The following is a 20,614-nucleotide window of genomic DNA, read 5'->3' as shown; positions in this document are numbered from 1 at the left end:
TGACTTTTGCTAGCTTTTGAAAGCGCTTGCAATGTACACTTATGTGGAAAGTCGTCTCTGTATTTTTGTTTGTCAGCTTGTTAGGTAGACACAAGAATGGATGTTATTTGACACTTATAATAACTTATATTTCCTCAGAATTTCTGCCATAAATTCCAACTAGAGTGTCATTTTCCCAATAGACCTGTTGAGTATATTAAACTTGCTCATTTTAGATGCGTTGCATTGACATGTCATGATTTCTGTACCTCTTCGACCATACAAGTCTGCTGGTGTTTGGGTTTCAATGATTCTGGCCCTCTAGCAATCTTTCAGAACAGCCAATCAATCACAATGCATATCATTTCATTCAGACACTGGCAAACCCTGAGGCGAACATCTCAATCAAACGTAGAGTCATCAGTCTCCAAACCGGTGACCGATGCAACTTATTCAATGGCTGGCGACGTGATTTGATGAAACAAAACAGACAGTCACAAACCACTGTTATTTTTAACAGAAAAGCAAGCATGGGCGTGCTTCCTTTATTATCACTAAAAGCTCACATCTCAGTTAATCGCGATCTCATAAAGCTCTGTTATAACACAATAAATATATGCACAATGAATCTTTCACAGTGTCTACACTTTATGTATTAAAATGAGAAGGTCAGTGAGCACGCAATTTCAGCACTGAAGTGATTAGGTTCTAACTTAATCACCTCTGATTGGCCATTGCTTTCCAGAGATCAACAGCTGAGTCTGTGATTGGATACATTGCGCAACCCTTTAAACACGTGTTATAAATAGAAACTATGCCTAGCTTGCGCATGCCAGTCATTTTAATGTTAATATTAATTGTTCTTTTTGCTTTTGTGCAACTGATGAATAACAATTTATTTGTTTTATACTCTTTGTTTAGATACTTTCTATTTTGCGGTAGTCCCGCGAATCATTGTATTCTCCCGCATCCCACACACACGTGAGTCTCTTCTCGTCCGGGATGGTGGGGGCTATTAGAGTCTATTTACACAAAGTGAAAATAGCTCAGGTTCTATTTATAATATGTTAAAATAGCAGGATATTTTGTAAATTTCTTTTTGCAAATAATGGCAGTTATCTGCAACTCAGCATTGTAATACATTTAAAAAATTATGTAAAAAAAAACTAAACATATCTAATTATTAAATGGATGCCACCTAATTGGAACAAAGCCCTAGACCTACCCTAACCCTATCCAATAACTTTTTCAACTTTTTGATTATTTCCTATATTTTTATTAGAAATATATGCTTTTTTTCTACAGTTAAACTGTTAATCCCACAGGGAAAAAAAACAGCACCCCCACTTCCCATACCTATGAGGGATTGTTGTTTTTGCAGTCGCCCGAAAGTGTTTCACATTATCTGATTGTGTAAAGCTCTTGCATCTCAAACATCATGCCAAATTATTATCACTTGATATTCAACACTTAACTAACACTTGAGCCACAGTAAAAAAAATATCCTTTAAAATAAAAAAATACAATTTGTTCTTGTGGTAATTGTTTCATGTGCACTTAGTATATTTTCCTGTTTACAATATGGCAGTTATCTTGAACTTAAAGATGTTATACTTTGTAGATGGCATACATTTTTTTTTTTATGGTGTCATTTACATTTAGTCATGATTCATTTTTATAATTTTTTGACTATTAAAGTCTTCATTTCATGTGAATGCACATGATTTAAATTATTATTACTATTATTATTATTATTATTAATCATTTTTTATGTACAGTGGGTATTGAAAAGACCCCCCCTCGGCCTTTTAAAATAATCACACTTTGTTGCTTTGCAGCCTGAAATGAAGGCAGACACAGTTTTTGTTTTATCCAGCTGTATTTGCTCAGTGTAACTTATAACATCCAAGTGACAGATAAAACACCAACATGCCAGGAAAAAAAAACAGATTCACTGAGTTCTCCCTTTTGTATCAGTAAGAAACAAAATCTAAATATAGAATATTGTCTATACCCACTGTAACTGCACTTTTAATGAAATAGTTAATCAGTTGATAGTTGAACTGTTCTTTTTTTTCTCAAATCGAGTTTTCTGCTTCTACAATCAGCTCTATCTTTTAGAGTCCGCAGATGGTTTTATTTGATGCTTGGATGGTCTGCAGACGCCACTTCAGTTAAGCTTGTATTTCAGGAGTACAAATGTCCCCCTCCCGAAGCTCTCTCTCTCTCTCTTTTTCTCTTCTTTTCTGCGGCGTTCAAGTAGTGCCAGCCCTAGCAAGCGTCCCCCTAGCAAATCTGTGTGCTTCAAACGCTGTTACATTTTAGATACAGCTGACTGGCCCTGACTGAAAATACCCCACAATTTAATTTCCCAGGTATTAAAGAAGACTTGCTGGTTTTTGAATTGGATGTAATAGCAGGTGCTACTTGGGAAGGGAATTTTTTTTTACCCTCTTTACCTTGCTCAAGAGGTCTGAGAAATGAGTTTTCTTCGTCTTCAGTCTTAAGTGAGATAAACAGGATGTTTTTTTTTGTGTGTGTGTGTTATGTGCTGTCTGAATAGAGATGTGTTAGTGTTCATGCAGTTTGGGGTTTCTTATTCAGCTGATAAGTTTATATACCCCTCGCAGAATCTGTATGATTTTCAGCCTGTTTAATAGATAACAGATGTTTACGTAAATCCAAAAGAAACTTGATTTACACTATACCGTTAAAATGTTTTCATAACCTTGGTTCAAAATCTTGTTTTTCCTTCTTGAGCATCAACTGTTTGCAGCCTTTTTGCCTTAAGAGTCTGGTACAGTTGTCCTGAGTTGATCTCAACATCACATAACCACTGTGGGGATGAATTAAGATGTGAAAACATGCTGCAAAATCAAAGAAGTTAGGAGACATGTTTGATTATGCAAATAGTGGGCAGATTCACTGTAATGGACAAACTACAGACTTGTAAATGTCTGCAAACAGTCTCTGATTCTTAAAAAATACTAATAATTAAGACTATGTAAGCATTTGCAAAGAATAATTTGAAGAAAATGTATAAATAAGTTATTTTGTGAAACATTTTTGGGTTGGAAGCATTTTTTTTTTTTTTTTTTTTTACATTGACAGTGCTATTTATTTATTTAAATAAAATAAGAAATAATTCTTTTGTTTATTAAACTAAACAGTTGATTTAATAATATTTAATTAATTTAATTGCTTTATTTTGAAAAAATAACGCAGCACAGTGCGACGCGGGAACACTTGATGAGTGGGTAGAGACTCGTGTGTGCGGGATGCGGGAGAATAATTGGGGTGTGCTCACACTAGGCAGTCTCAACCACCAAAGCCTGGTTCGTGTAATCGTTCCATTTAGCAGTCCTTGGCTCGGTTGGAAGAGGTGGGCCAGAGCGCGGTTCAGTTAAATATAGATCAGTGAGTGTGAGCGCTAACCGTGCCGAAGCGCAGATCTTTTTATACGCACTGCATGATTGTGTGAATATTTCTGAGCTGCAAAAGCGATAGATATAAAGCAATTTATTGTGAGAGGGCCGTGTGTTACTGTGACTCAAAATAATGAACCACAATGTTAACAAAGCAATGCTCTCCACTGTGCTGAGCTTGCGATTTTCTGCTGTCTTCACGTCCTATTTCCCATTTATGAAGTCGTGATTATGAGCTTGTTGCGTTCTTTTCTGTTAAAAATAACAGTGGTTTGTGAATGTTGATGCTTAGCCTAAATAATTTGATCGGGAGCATCGCCTCCTGTGACCCATGATTTGTCTGTATGTGTATTCAGAGCCAGTGACCAACAGACTTTCATAATAATAATAATAAAAACTGCGTTAACATGCAATAAAATATTTATCGGTTTTAATCAATTAATGCATTAATGCGATAATAACTTGCCCAGCCCTAAAAAAAATAAATAAATAGTATATTCATTAATTTAACTCTTTTACTAGGAACAAACTGTCCGATTGTTCAGCATGTAGCTTACATGTTTCCCCCAACACTGTTAAATCAAATAGCTTTGTAATGTCAGTGCATGCGAACTGCGGTCTATGTGTCGACAATGAATGCAGTTTGTGACTGCAAAATGATGTTGTTCCAATGCAGTAGGATAGAATAAAATTTTTGGCTCAGTAAATTAGGTGTGTAACGTACAATCTCGCTTCGTGTGTGTGTTTTGAGTGCGTCTGTTTTCCCTCGTCTGCTTCTCGGCTTGGGCTTCCTACTGATTCCCCATTGTTCACTGAGTTCAGTAGCCTTTGCTACCCACATGCTGAAACTGTCCCTAATTGGCTGGGTCTGCGGTTGGCATCGGTGCCCGGCGCTCACCCCGGCAGCTAATTGGCTCAGCCGGCCGCCCGTTTCCACGAGCTTCGGCCAGAGTTGGATTGATGAATGGCAGCAGGTGTCAGGAAAGCTGCTTTGTGACAGAGCAGCTTGTGAAGTCAATTTACAGCCCAAAAGGCAACATGAGGGGTTTTGCATATAGCTGTGTCTCTTGAGAGAGAAGGTATTTGAAAACTATTTTTAGACCTCATTTTAAATGATGAAACTGGCTTTCCCCAGTTATATAAAATAAGAAAAATAAAAAATCACTCACTTGGCAAAGGTGGCAGAGCTCCAGAAAGACTAAAATAAGTGGAATATTGCTGTTATGATCTGGTCTTTCCTTTTCCGCCAGCCTAATCCTTGATTATCACACTTCATTACGAGCGTAGATTTGCAATTAAAGTTCACCGGAAGCGTTGTGAGTAGTGGAATGAACAAAGGTTTACTTTGGCTTGGTACTGAGGTGAAGGACACTAAATTGAAGGGGAAAAAAGCCAGATAAAAAATGTAGACTTAAGTATCTGTAATAGTTAATTTATTGTACACATTTCTGAAAAAAATAAATTCTGATTGGTCAGTTTTGGAATCCTGAGCATTAATACGTATATATTTTTTTCTAATCAATGCAGAACTTCATTTTTGATCATTTAAATGGTTCTTTCCTCTCTTCTGCTCTGCAGTCTCTTTTTCTCACATGATTAAATAATTAAGCTCAAATCAGAGTTTCAAGTCTATTTATTTGGTAAGTAAGACATTTAATAAACAGGATAATGGACAGTCAGATGGTCATTATGGCAAAATAAACCCTTTCAGGGTGATTTAAGACCCCCTTTCTACCAACTGGGATCATTTTGCGATAATCTGCCGGCCAAATGTACATTATCCCTTCCTAAATTTACATAGCGAACATGATTGAACATGTCTTTGGGTGAAAAGGGCTGTACTCGGATGTGATTGGACCAGTTCTCCAGATGGACAAATGCCATAATTAGATTTCCACTAATGCCCATATTGACATTGGTTTTATTCACCCTTAATTCATTATTTGTGGACTTGCTGCTACCAGGTGCCATGTAGTCTGCATTGGCAAAATAGCAAAAAGCATTATTTTTGCAAATGAAGACAACACTTTCCACAGTGAATTAAGGCATACTGATAATTGCAGAGAGTGTAGTGATAGCACAGCCATGCTGTTTATCTGCCTTTAATTGGGAAGATGCCCAAATGTGAGCACAGAGAGAGTGGCCTTGTGGGAGTTACTGTCCTGCCACCGGTCACAGATCGGCGGTCAAATCTATTTAGTGCAGGAAAAACATTACAGATGTCTCTCTGATCATCGCAAGTGATAAAGGAAACAATACCAGTTATTGTAGACAGAAATGGTCAAACAAGGCTCACCTTAACCAGATACCAAGGGCAGTCCTCCTTTACCCAGAGGGCCCCAGCGGACATGAATATGTAAACAGCTCTATCTCATTACAGTACCACCTGACTGAGGTCATACACACACAAGTCATGCGGTCACCATCAGCATGAAACCCAAAGTCAACCTCGTGTCTGAAGGGCAGCCACACTTCTCTTTCTTTTCTCAATTATGTATCTCGGATTTACCTTGACCCTCTCTCTCTGTCTTTGTGTCTCTCCCTTTCTCTCTCCCCTTATTTTTTCCCTCATTCCCTTACGACCTTTATTTCAAAGGCAATTGTTCAGCCTTTAGGTCCCTTCGTGTGTCCTCTTGTTGGATATTAGAGAGAGGAACACTCTTTTGTTTTGTCCTGGATCTCCACTCTATTGTCTACCTCTGCTCCTCTCTGTCTGCAGGGGTGTCTCTGTCCTCTTTATTCGGCTGTTCTCTCTCGGTGGTAATAGATGGCTTAGTCTTCCTTAGAGACTGCTGTCCATGAACGTGACTGATGATTTGATTTCCCCATGGTTTTCCCCATATGGCCTCAGCAGAGATAACACAAGCTGAAAAGAGCTTTAGCCATCAGTTAATACCTCAGGCTGCTGATCAGTAAATTAATCAATCTGTGTGATCAGGTTGGTCTGAGCTTGACCTGTTGACTGACAGCTAGCCTGGCACAGACAGCATGGGCTCTAAACCTCAATGACACGTACAGCCATTTAGCATATGGAAAGATTTGGCTACGCTCACACCGCTAGTGAAAGTGCCACATTTTGTGCTCTCATTTACCATTTTGTTTGTTCACATTACATTTTAATTAATCTGAACAGCAAAAAAGGGCCATTTGAAAGTGTACATTTATTAATTGAATTTATTAATATATATTTTTTTATTTGAATAATATATATTTTTTTAAATTAATATATGTATAAAATATATTATAATTTATCAAAATAGTTAATTAATAATACATTATAAATACTTTTTATTATACCTATTTTTTCTGTATAGTACTTTTTGTAGCAAAAAATTGTATTCATTAATAATACAAGGTATTCCATATATCTGGAAAGCGTTATATACAGAGGTCTCATGCTTCCCTTCGCATTACTGACTGTTTTCACTGTCCTCCATTACTACAGCTAAGGTGAATCAAGCATGCAATGATGTCGAATGTCACCTTACATTTATGTAATTTATGTAAAAAATTAAATGTGATGTGAAATGAAAAATGTACACACATATATATATATAATTAAAATTTTACATGTTTTTTTTTTGACAACTTGAGGACTTTCTTTAAGCAAGAAACAGATATAAATGGACAGTATTTCAGATTAGAACACACAATATTTAAATGACAATATTCCCTGACCTGACACTAATTTTGATATATATCGGCCTATGAGCATATGAAAGAGAAGGAAAGAGAAACATGTTCATGCTTGTGTGTTTTAGGGCACTGGATCGATCATGGTGTCAGAGTACCAGGACATTCGTAGAGTGGGGGTCTGGATATAGGGCACCAAGTCTGATTGGGAAATCTTTGTATCTGGTCCCTTTAATGGTAAGGGACAGGCCTTCTGTATCACCGCTAATTTGATCTTTGCTCACAGAAAATGATTCCCCCCATGTCTCAGTAGAGGACATGTCCAATCCTACACAGGGGGCCGTCAACTCCTTCTGCCTACGCATGAATGACCTCTGACCTCTGTTCAGCATCCCTCTCAATTACCCACTGACCCTTCCTGTCATAGCAGCACAGACTGCTGGGTAATACACCAGCTTCCAAGACACCTTTTAGCAGGATATGATCTCAGGGGGGGGCGAAGGATTGTCCCGTAGAGAAAAATGTTTCACTTGAAACTGTGTGAAGGTCTTCAAGGACTACCTTATTTGCACATTGTGATGCAAAATCGATCTTGTTTAAGGAACATTGACGTTTTATCTGCATTGAGCTTCCTGAAACGGGATATTGATGGGATATAAGATTTTTGGAAGCTCACGAAATCAAACACAATCAGGCTGTTTTTCTTCCAATGTACACTTTTACACCTTCTCATTATCACTTTTATTCCCATTCTTCTCAGTGCCAATTAGATCTGAACAGGCTGGCTGTGGCCTGACATTTGACCTTTGACCTGTGCCTGCTGGACAGGTGAACTCCTGAGTTTGTTTTTGCAACTGGGTTCTTAGTGATGGATGCAGGGGCCTGAGTAACTCTGACCTTGTTTGGTTTGGCCATCGAAGGATGTGGGGAAAGAGACAACGTTTTTAACAAAGAGCTTTGATTTGTTGTCATATGTGGGTTTCTGCAGGCAGTGTTTGGGAGCATTTCTCCATTTCATTAAGAAGGGTTCACCTCAGGTCAAGAAGAGGAAAGGCATGATCCTTCCAGACCCAATTTGTGCTGCCGAAACGTCACTGTACTATGCGAAGGAGAGCAGATGACAAAACAGGTGAAGTGGGGAGCAGAAATGGAGGAAGATGGATTGAAATGGGAAGAACGAGGCATTTTTAAAATATCTCCCTGATGCAGTACATGCTTTTACCTGTTATGTCAGTACGTTTTACACTAGCTCAAACTCTGTAGCACTCGGCTAATTAAAAACATTGCTCTTCTTAATTATTCAGCTCCAGCTAATTGATATTCAGCAAGACACTTTTCCTTCGAAAAGACGCGTTTAATTTGACCATGGGGTCTGTTGCGGTGATGCAGAAGTCATAAAACAAAGTGTTTTGACATTATGTCAAAGTTGTTGTTTTTTTCTTTTTTTGGAGAGAGCTAGAGGAAATGTGTATAAATTAATAGGAATTAAATTTATAGTTAATGTATTTTTGTTGAAGCACTTAATAGCACTGTGTATAAGCTTTAGAATGAAAATAACCCAAATTGAGTCATGCCATCAAAGTTTTTGTTATAATGGGTGTGAGTGGGCGACAAAACAGCACAAATATTGTCTCAGTGATAGCAGTGTTTTTAACGGGCCGTTTAATGAGAAATCAACTTTTCATTGACCTTTTGAAGTAACAGTTCATTGTTTTCTGAAATCATGCAACATTCAGAACTCAAAACTTTTTGCACTCAGGAAAAAAAAAAGCTGCAAAATCAACTCGTGTTGAACTACTGACATAAGTCAGATGAGTGAATAGAGCACACTTCCCACATTCACACATTGTCTATATGGCACCAAATCAGAATACAATATGTATATATGTTGGGGGGGGGGTTATTTCTCTTCAAGTTCATTTTTCTTTTGATGGGGAGTCATCAGTTTGTTCCTTTTGTAGAACATTGGGATTGCAGTTTGCTGTGGGTCTCCTCTGTCTCTCTATCTCTCTCTCTCTCTCTCTCTCCATCCAGACACGTCACGAGAGGTGTGACATCTTGTGATAAATCACTCTCATTGTCCTCCCTCCCATCCTCCCTGTCTCTTGTTCTCAGTGTTTGTAGTTTCACTTTCATTTCTCAGCCTCCCATCCCACTCTCTGTTCTTCATCAGCTGGATAATAGTGGCATATTGGTCATGTGACTCAGGGGCCTTTGTTAGCAGTGTAATGTGATTATATGACCTGCAGGAGACTGAATGAGTGTGATGTGATGGAAATAATCCTGACAGCCTGTGAGACTGAATAACGGAGGGCTGCCGTATGCCCTCTATGATGCGTTGAATGAGAGGGAAAATCACTGTGCGCACATCGGTGGCAGAGCCTCCCTGTTCTTTAATTGCTCATTGGATACGCGTTCACTGTGTTTACCTACTGGTCTGTGAATGCAGCTGCTCTTTATGTATGCTGAAGGTCAATAACGGTAGCTGGATTTCTTTCCATAGAAAATTTGGAGCTGCAATGTCTCCTTGACTGATTACCCACAATGCCTCTCGCCCACGCAAGGGCCTTGATTGGCTCGTAGACTTGAATGTGTGTGTGTGTGCGAGTGAGTGCTGAATGGGAACAGTGTAGAGGTCAGATTTATTCTGCCAGAGGGTTGGACCGTCTCTGTCGAGGGCTGTGGGTGTTTTCGGAGAGCAGTTCTGTCTGTCTTCATGGCTGCAGCTGCGGGACTTGATTAAACGGTGGCTGTGTTGCTATTAAACCGTATTATACGCGCTCACGTGTGTCATGGGATTTTCTAAACGTAAATGTAAAATCAAAACTGACACTGTTTATTTTCTTAATGCATGTTATTTGTTTCATTGTGAACAATGTGCAATAAATAAATAAAATGTAAACTATGTAGGCTATTAGATAATGTCAACCAATAGCCAGATATCGGTTTTGGGTTTATTTTTGCAACACATTCAGGCTTCATGCTGAAATCTAATGGCCACCATCCATTCAAATCTCAGTGGATAATTAGTCATTTTGGTGTATTGTAAGAGGTGGTGTTATTTTAGTTTCATACAGAGTATATTACAGATATTTCAGTCATTTTGTAATATTTTAGTAACTTTGTTTTCTGTGTTTTTATGTCAGATTTTGTTATTTTTGTAAACCACGTTAACAAAAAGCTCACTGTAAACTGTAAGCTATGCCAATTTCAGTTTATTTAACATTTATTTCAAGTAATGTAATTTTTTTTCTGTTTAAGTTAATTGTAAAAACCCTGGTAAGGGGATGAAATGTCAAACTAGTGGTTTGCTTATGGTTAAGGATTTTTCAAAAATATTACACTTTGCTGCAGTGCTCTCAACGGACAAGAAATCAAACACTTATTATTCGAAAGTGTTATTCTATTACATATTTTATGATTTGGATGAGCAACGCATTCAAATTCTGTAGACTTACATTGAAGGATGAAACCAAGCAATATTTAGAGACCAAAATATCATAGATGCAACCATCTAGAAAACATAGAAACATAGAATACCTTAGCAGTCACTTAAAAATGCCCTTGCAATGACCCCTAAGGCTCAAGCAGATAGCAAACACCAATCTTCTATGGAAAAGTGTAGTTTAATAATGTCATGAAGTAATGTTACCTGTCCCGTAACAAAATGAATGAGAATTTTGTGTGTGAGCAGATGAAGAAGTTTAATTTTCTTTGGGATTATTAACACTTCTAAGTGACATAGGAATCAAGGCAGTCTTACCTGCAGGTTTATATGTTGCGGGTTGAGGCAGTGAGAAGTTCATTAGCAGCACAGGCCTCCATGAGCGCTGGAGTTAAGCTCTGATGGAGATCGCTCAGCTGGGATTAGATTTAGATTAGATCAGATTTTAAGGGTTTCGATTTTAGATGAGCTTTGTTGCGAAGAGCTCTTTCTCACCTTGCGACAGTGTTTGATAACACAGAGCTGATCGTGCGACGTCTGTGTCCCTGCACTACAGCAAACACCCCACTGCTTCACACTGCAGTTTGTTTGTGTGTGTGTGTGTGTGTGTGTGAACTTCAGCCTTTGAATACTGAATGTTATTATAGGAACTTCATTGTTTAATTGCTGTTCCCTCTCTCTCTCTCTCTCTCTCTATGTGCTTTTCTTTCCTCTCCCTCACTCCAGCAGATGGAAAGAAAGGTAAGGGATAAGAGGTTTGATTTATACATCCCATATCTGTCTCAACCTGCTTCCTGCTGCAGTACCGCATGCCTAAAAAGACTTTCTCTCTGTCCTTCTTTCTCTTCTCTTTTTTTTTGTGATTTACTGCTGGAATTTTTTCATTTTTCTTTCATTTGATTTCCTACTATTGTGTTTGTACACCAGCTAAGAAATGATTTCTCATTGTTGAGGCACTTTTGCCTATGAAATAAATTAATCATGGTTGAATGCGAATTGTTCCATCTTAATAGAGAACTTTTGCATGATGCTGCAAACACATTACTACATGGTAGCATAAATTCAACATGACCAACACAACATAATCCAAAAAAATCACAAATAGCTACAACTAAAGAGCAGATTTTGTTTATTAAGAAACCCCAACAGAATGTTAATAGTGATTTGGTAAAGCAAATTATTGTTTATTTATGATTTGGTTAATATTTAGTATGTATTGAGTAGATAGCAGATGATTTAGGCACACTTAAAGGGGGGGTTAAATGCTATTTCATGCATACTGAGTTTTTTACACTGTTAAAGAGTTGGATTCCCATGCTAAACATGGACAAAGTTTCAAAAATTAAGTTGTACATTTGAAGGAGTATTTCTGTTCCAAAAATACTACTTCCGGTTTGTCACAAGTTTCGGAAAGTTTTTTTCGAGTATGGCTCTGTGTGACGAGAGATGGAGCGGAATTTCCTTATATGGGTCTTAAGGGCACTTCTCCCGGAAGAGCGCGCGCTCCGTATAGCAGAGCACTGAGAGCACAACAGACTTCACTGATCAGAGCGAGAGCGTCGCGAAATGTCACAAAAGGAGTGTGTTTTTGGTTGCCAGGGCAAGACAACCCTGCACAGATTACCAAAAGAGAAACAGCATTAAGGGACCAGTGGATGGAGTTTATTTTTACAGAGCATCAACGGAGTTGTGCAAGTGTTTTTGTTTGTTCCCTGCATTTCGAAGATGCTTGTTTTACAAACAAGGTCCAGTTTGACGATGGATTTGCACATCGTTTATTTCTTAAGGATAATGCAGTCCCAACGAAAAAGGGTCACGATCGTGTGTTGGAACCGCATGCGGTGAGTAAAACTGCTTCAAATATCTCTGTGTTGTTAACTTAGCTATCGGCGCGTAAGCACATCAAGTAAACAACATGCGATGTTGTCATCAAACTGCACTTTCCACATGTACAGCTTAAAAAAAAAAGACGACAAAGAAAGTGGAACTTAGTCATTTTCCAAAACCGCAAAGCAAATATATACAGTTTCAGTACATACCACATAGAGACTGATTGCTGATGCTGCTCTTGTTCAATTTCAGCCTCTGGATCTGATTCTGGATCATAAATATACGCTGAATCTGACTGTTAGCCGTGGTTTGTTTTGGTTGGTTTTGTCCTCACAGCTTCCAGACGCGCTCAACGCAAAAGCCTACTGGCGCTCTTGATTCTTTAGCTCCGCCCACACGTCACGCCTCCAGCCACTCGTGTTTCTCCGGGAAAAATCTGTACAGAATATCTTTCTCTTATGAATATAATAAAACTAAAGACTTTTTGGAGTTATGAAGGATGCAGTACTACTCTATAGGTACTCAAGATTAACAGGATATTGAGTGAAAACAAGCATTTCACCCCTCCTTTAAAAAACTGTGGTTGTCAATAGAATAGCATAATTGTGATTAATCTTATGATTTCTGACCAGGTTTTAGAGAGTACAATAATATTAGTAATGTAAATGTAAATTTATACTTTTCTCTATTTTTGTGCACATCTCTCTCTCTCTCTCTATATATATATATATATATAAATATATAGGGATATATATATATATATATATATATATATATATATATATATATATATATATATATATATAGCAATCAAAAACTACTATACATTTTAAAGCCATACATAAGAATATTAAAATTCATAAACATGGTTGTCAGTATATCTCCTCTCTGAGTGTGTTATAAATTAGTGAGGGTTATTTCTAGTAGCTGAAGGTCAGAAGTGACGCAGGGGGAGAGGCATGTGCGATAGAACAGAGAATCACGGATAAGGCCATAAAGATTCTCTATTCTTCCACTGCTGATGTTATCGCTTTGTCTCTTACATCCACACACGCACTAAGCCTGTACCACACAGAGATGGTTTTAGTGAACGTTCCCACATGAACCCTGTCCTGAACCGATGCCCTTGGAATAATCAAAGGTCCGTGTCATCTTTTACAATACCAGCAACCTGAGGCCATAATGACTCTGTGCATCTCTTCAGGATAGAGATATCTACTGTGCTGCTATGTGCAAGGACTCGACACATAGCAGCACAGTACCCCGACTTTCTTTTTTTCAAGGTGCACAAAAAGAGATATTTAATAATCTTTCTCAATTTGCACTGAATCCAGTTGTGTTGTTTATGTGTGTGTTTTCCACAGGCTAGACAGTTGGAGGAGAGAGACAAAGAGCTCCGGAAGCAGGACGCTTTCTACAGAGAGCAAGTGGCCAAGCTGAAGGAAAGGGTATGACCTATACATTTGCAGTTACATTATCCACAATTCCTCAATATGTATATGCTGTAGCGATGAACACTGAAGTGCTGAATTATCACTAACACAATGTGATAAGCACAATGCTTGACAGTAACTCACTAATGCACGGTGTAGAATGTGAGATGAGCTGTCCTGAGCTATAGAGGGAGAATGTGAGTCAGCCTGTCCTGTGTTATATAGAAGCAGAGGTGAGAGAGGCTGTGTTGCTCTACTGTATCATGGCGAGGCAGACTGTCTTGATCTGTAATGTGCGGCTGAGGCCCCTCGGCAACCTTGCTCGCTCATTTGTGGTGTCCTCAATCTGACACCCTTCTGCTGATCATGGTCAGATCCTCCTCTGAGCCTCTGGGATGTGAGGTGTCCACCTCTCCTCACCTCAGACTCCATCCTCCAATGGACATACACATGTTAAGCTCCCAGAAGGGGGTGTGAAAGTGTGCAAAAATGGTCGAGCTCTGGTGATGAGCTATTTTAAAGTGTAGGTTATGTGTCTATTGGTGTTCAAACAGTTTAGCCCTTTTTTACATATAAACACAAACACACAAACACATATTTTTAATAGTTATGTATATATATGTGTGTGTGTAATATCTGTGACCTGTGAAAAATCAACACTTTTCACTTTTTTGCCTGTAGCTCAAAATTAGCCTGAGCACATTCCAACTCATTTTGCCAGCACTGGTCACATTTATACAATTTTGTTGTTGAAGAAACAAACAAAAACATGATTGCAGCAGACTAGCAGAGCACCTGCACTTACAGTAACACAATAACTTTACAGTGCACATTGTTGTCTAAATGCACAGTATAATCAGTGCGGATCTGGATCAGTGTAGTCCAAAAAGGCTGCTAAAAAGCTTCAATTATGATTGATTTACTGTAACTGTGCTTTCTGTTTGTTTGCATGCAATAAAAGAATGAGTCTGTGATTATTGACAGCATGCCACAAATGGAGTCCATAGACATTAGGCTAGAAAATAAACCAGAATATTATTTTAAAGCTCCATTTAAGTCAAGTGATTAGACTTATCCTGTGTCCATAAAAGTAGCTGATCTTTTACACGGCTGTTAGCTTTAGCCCAGTCTCTCTGTCTCTTTATAAGGACAGCTCTTAAACCATTTCAACTCTGCATGTTGGAGGTGTTATTGATCACTCGCAGCTTCATCAATCACTCAACGATCTCTGTTCAGTGTCAACATATTCACAAAGACATACACAGACCTCAGCCCTTCTGAGAGAGACACATTCAGCTGGACAGTATTGTGTCTGAGCCAAATGGATTTGTTGGTTAGACATCATAAATAATAAATGCTTTGGGTTTTAACACAAGATATTGGCTTAGAAAAGATTAAGGACCATATAATATATACAGTATATCATAGGATATTCTATGTACAATAACCATAATATGCTGATGAGTTAAATTATTTTATTAATAATAATAAAAATAGAAAATGAAAAATATATAAAATTTAATTTAATAATAATATTTTTTTGTTTTCAATAGTGAAAATAAAAATAATTTTATTTTATTACTCACTGAAAATATTGACTTTAAAAAATTAATAAGAACAGTTGAATACGTTTTTTTTTTTTATCGAAAATTGTAAAATATCAATAATGATTATAAAAATAATAATTAATTAAAAGAAGTAGACAAAGATGTTATCATTCGCTGCTAATGTTGAGTTGCGGCCAATTTGTCTTTGGTGTTTTAGTTTGAAGTCTGATTTGTAACTCATTTAGTTGAGTTTTGTGAACCAGATTAATGGATTCATTTATAATAATAATAAAAAAAAAATTTAATTTATAAGTCAAACTTTCTCTGTAATTGCTCAATTGCTACTGATGAGCATGCCAAGGAGAGATATGACAGATATCAAGATATTCAGTAAATAGTTACTAACATTTACATTTATTTATTTTACAAATAGATTCAGGCGACTTGTAAAATAGCATATGAGTCGTCTGGAACAATTATACAATACTTTATGGAGCTTTGTGTCCTTTTTGTTGCCATTTGTTGTATCTGCATGTAAAAGAGCAACCAGTATGTTCTTGAAAATTTTTGATGCATCATAAAAATGTGAAGAATGTGACTTAATGTTGTTGCAAGCAACCTCACAAATCATTCTGGGAAGCAATAGCTTGATTTTGAATATACAGCGCCACAATATTATGGTGTTTTCCATTTGACTGTTTCCTTCTGGTCTTTCCTCTCTACTCCTTCTCTAGCCACTGGACTGTAACGGTACCTGTAGAGAAAAGGAAAAAAAGAGCGAATGAGAGATACAGAGAGAGAAGAGAATAAAACGCTGATATATATTACATGTCTCTTTCAATTGAGTTTGCTCGTTTATCAGTGGCTTGTGTCTGACAGCCCATCACAGCTCTGAGACGGCGGCTGCCACCTTCAGCGTACCTATTGGTGCGGCCACTCAAATTGCCTCTGAAACAATATCTATATATGTATGTATATATTCACCAATGATTTTCACTCAAAACGCTCTGTAAAACAATCTCATATTTCAACTGAGCGTTTTTTCCCCTCCTCAATCGCATTATTGGTAGTTTTGTGTCTTTCTCGTAATGCTCCATGATCCCAGTAGAGAGCTGAAGTCTGAGGTGTTGAAGAAAGCTTGCTAATACAGTGTTTTTAGCTTGATCAATGGAATTTAAATGACTTCAAGGGCACTTGACTGCAGTGGCTTTGGCTGTATGTTTGCATGCTCGGAATTAGAAGTCATTCTTTTTTTCTTTAACACTTCTTTCTTTTTCTCATTGTTATGGTCTGGCTTGATGATGTGTAAGAAATTAATCATAACCTTGATCGCATTCCAAGCCAATCAGGCTCAATGATAAAATTCCTATAGTGCATTGCACTTGCAACACAATTTTATGAGATTTGGTAAGTACATTTGGGAATCTGTAATTCTGACTCTGCAATCCCAGGGGCCCATTCATCGTACGTCGCTAACTCGGTTAGCTGGATTTGATTGTTGATGATTTTGCATGATCTTGGATTATTTGGTTCTTCGAAGCTCATCCCGTAGTTGCTGTCAAAGCAATAGGTCCGTAAGCTTAAACCTGCTCGGGAGCAGCTTATTTCATGTAAACAGGATTAGCATTTTTCGTTCAGGAATCTGTATCGAATTCAAGGTATCAATATCGGTACCGATATCGAAGAATTTTGAACGATGCCCAGGCATACTAAAGACTGCAATTAAAGCAAAAAATGTTATCCTTTTTCCAACTCTGTGATTCGGTTTTTATTTTATGTAGGATGTTATAAGTTGCACTGAGTAAAGACAGCTAGATAAAAAACAAAAAGTGTGTCAATCTTTATTTCAGGCTGCAAAGCTACAAAAATTTAAAGGGGGGTGATTCTTTTCTATACCCATTGTGAATCACACTTCACAGCATGTAAAACTCTGTTTCTGTTTCATGTGCTTACTGACAGCATTGTTAAATGAACATTGTGTGTTGTTTTATTTGAGATCCGTGTGTGGTCATTATCTCTTCTTCACTGTAGATAGGACACTTGAAAAGGACAACGTCTGTCTCTGCATGAGGCCTCGTTAATTTAATTAGCCTAGTTTTATCTATATCAAAACTGTAACCAGGCTGTTCACACAGAACGCATATTACATTTATTTATTTAGCTGACACTTTTATCCAAAGAGACTTAAAATTGCTATATATGTCAGAGGTCACAAGCCTCTTGTGTCTTGCTCAGGGACACATTGGTGTCTCACAGTGAATTTGAACCCGGGTCTCTCACACCAAAGGCGTGTGTCTTATCCACGCACTAACACCATCTAGTTGAGAAACACAGCTTGAACTTTGCGTTCATAGTCATGTCCCCTTGTTTTTACTTCCAGACAGCCAGAAGCATAGTAAAAATTTGAATACTTTGAAAATGTATTGAGATGAGTTGAAATATCACTAATATGTCACACTAAAAATGTTTTCCATGCATGGAATGGATGTTTCATGCAATGATGTTGAGTTACAGCCTTTCAGCTTGTTTGGGACATTTCTACACGTCTGTTTTGTTTCACAGTCTCCCGCAGTAAGAGGTAGTGATGGAAGAATTGGCTCCACAGGCCTCTGTTCTGCTTACCTTCCCTGTTTGCAGTCGCCAGCCTTCAATTGTGCACTGCAGAGCCAATATGGCCGCCATGCTGTTGAGCCATAATGGCTGTCTCAGCAGGGGTTTCCCTACACTTCCTCTCTGGTCTGTGAGAGATAACACAGCCTGCTGATTACTCCACCACTGCTCAGATCTCTCATTATATAAAGCCTGCAAGATTTTAACATGGGGTTGTTTCTCAGAACACCACCTATATGCACCATCAGTTGCAAGAGTAGCTTTTAGGAGGTTCTTTCATTAGTCCATAACACCCCTGTGTGCACCAGAGTAAATAAAGTTTTATTTTAAGATGCCTGTGAACAGAAGGTGAGAAAAGAGTCTGATAGCTGCTTTGTAGAACAGGTAAAGGACTTGATTTTAATGAAGGAAACAGTACTTCAAATCATGTGGCTTATTTTGACTTAAAATAAATGTGAAAATGGCGGAGTAATATAACTAACTTTATAACGTCATATATCATAGTTGAACCACATGACTTTGTTTGTTGCACCACATGACTTTGATTGGCAGACAAAAGTGTTTTACTATTAAAAAATCACATGACTTTATTGGTCGTGCCACATGATTTAGATTTTTCAGACAAAAGAGTTTCATTATTAAGATTACATTTATTACATTTTTTTCTGTTGGACCACTTGACATGTTGGTTGCAGCACACGATTGATTTTTCTAAATCAAAGCCTCTCAGTTAGAAGTTAGTTGGATCACATGACTTTGCTTTTTACAGTGTTTTATTATATTTCTTAAATATATATACAGGTAGGAAGAACATATTTTTTTTTTGCTGTAAAATCAGAGTCTCTCTATAAGATACTTGGACCACATAACTTTGTTGGTCGTGCCAAATGACTTTGATTAATAATAATAAAAAATGAAAATTGTATATTAGAGTTGTTAAGTATATTAGAAGAAATAATATAACTTGTTTGCAAAATCAAAGCCTCTCTATGATGTTAAACTACGTGACTTCGCAAAATTGTCATCTTAAAAGTCATGTGGTGTAACCAGCAGACAAGAGTGTTTAATGATCAATATTTAAATATATAATAAATAATAATAAAACACTTTTGCAAAATAAAGTCATGTATGGTGGCAAACAATTTTATGTGGTCCAACAGATGAAACCGTTTAAAACACTTTTGTCTTGTGGTGTGACTAACAAAAACATTTGGTCCAAAAGACAAAACTGTTTTAATTGATGAAAAAAGCAAAACAGAAGACATTAATAATAAAAGTAAAATCAAAGTCATGTGGTCTAACACTCATCAAAGAGATGACATCTGCAAAAATAAATAATAATTGTAAAAAATATTTATATTTTTAATTATTGTTAAGATGTGTAAGATCGGGTTTTGTAATCATAATCTGATTAGTCTACTTTTGCTTTGGCAGATGAAGATGAGGGTTTAGTGTTTCGCGAGAGAACATGTTGGTGGTAAAACATTTGCTCTCAGATTGATGCAGGGGCCTCTAAATCAGTGTGGTCCAACTCTGAAATCAAAAGCAGCAATTATTCCACTCTGTCATTAATCAAAGGAAATGACAGACTTCCCAAATTACACCATTGCTCAAGTCATGGGGTTTTAGCATATGTGTGGAGGCCTGATTTGCTTTCCACATAATCAGTTTCTGTCTAGGCCAGTGCCCTCTGAGTGTGTAGCCCTGATTAGTACTGACTCCTCCCATCAGATCTGCATCATCACAACATGCTCTTTAAATCACTGCTGCTGTTCCCTAATATCAGGCTCCTCAGGGGCAAGCTTGTACCTGATGTCGTCTTTAACTCTCAATGTGTTGTTCCAATAATAGGTTTGACGGCAGAATTGTCTACTCAGGGAAATAAATCATCATTTTGGAACTTTGTGCAAGTTGGCTTTCCAACTTCCTACATCCTGTAGTGTAATACTGTGTAGTTTCACAAAGGGTCAAATTAACACTTACGAACAGAAAATGTTTTGCCTTGGCAAAAAAAAAAAATAATAATAATAATAATTAGCATTTTTTTCCATAACATTTTTAATTTTTTTGCATTACATTTTGTGTTTTTTCATTACTTTAAGTTTGTATTGTTATTGTTGCCTATAATTTTTTTAAATATGTTTTATTAATAAAGTAAATAAATGTTAAATATAAAATTATAATACTTTTTTTCTGACCAGTAAATATTATTAAGGCTCTTTTATGATAAATTATCTACCCACCAACCATTGGAATGTTTGACAGGAATCTGATTTTGGACTCGTACCACATTTCTGACAAATGTCCATCAGAAGCTATCCAGTAGCTTCACTAAAAGCCCAAGATATAATTATTGATCCTCATGGTTGTAGCCCTTGATTTGTATTGATTATGTGTATGAGACAGTGAATGTAAGATGAACCTGTCTCGCTGTGATTTAGAGCTCTCTTTATGGATGTAGCTTGAACAAGGTTTTATTGTCACATCCTCAAATTCAGTCATGTATCTGACATTCTGCCCATTTTCTTCGAAATGTCAGTTATTGGTGAATCATCAATACAAATGCTTTATCAAAGTCCATTCCAGGTTGTAAGGATATTGTTTTTTGCCCATCTATCTTGACACATTTCAATAAAAACCTCTTTGAAATCTAAAAACAAGCAAAAGTGTCTTTGTGCTGCACAGAGAACAAGAAATGCTTAATTTATACAT

At 37.3% G+C, this 20,614-nt stretch overlaps 1 protein-coding gene across 4 annotated transcripts in view; it reads left to right on the top strand.

Moving 5' to 3' along the window:
• The window catches only part of LOC113047844 (MICOS complex subunit MIC19-like), a 58,154-nt gene that overhangs the window by 20,959 nt on the left and 16,581 nt on the right, over positions 1 to 20,614 (top strand). For 2 of the 4 annotated variants that reach the window (XM_026209172.1, XM_026209170.1), the window contains exons 5-6: positions 11,209 to 11,223; positions 13,677 to 13,760. In XM_026209172.1, the coding sequence (XP_026064957.1) occupies positions 11,209 to 11,223; positions 13,677 to 13,760 (99 nt within the window). The remainder of the gene's footprint in view (positions 1 to 11,208; positions 11,224 to 13,676; positions 13,761 to 20,614) is intronic. The other 2 variants (XM_026209173.1, XM_026209171.1) reach the window with 1 other exon arrangement.

Source organism: Carassius auratus, chromosome 29 (assembly GCF_003368295.1).
Source record: "Carassius auratus strain Wakin chromosome 29, ASM336829v1, whole genome shotgun sequence".
Lineage (NCBI taxonomy): Eukaryota > Metazoa > Chordata > Actinopteri > Cypriniformes > Cyprinidae > Carassius > Carassius auratus.
Note: the sequence above shows the minus strand (reverse complement) of the source record. Positions and strands in the feature narration are given on the sequence as shown.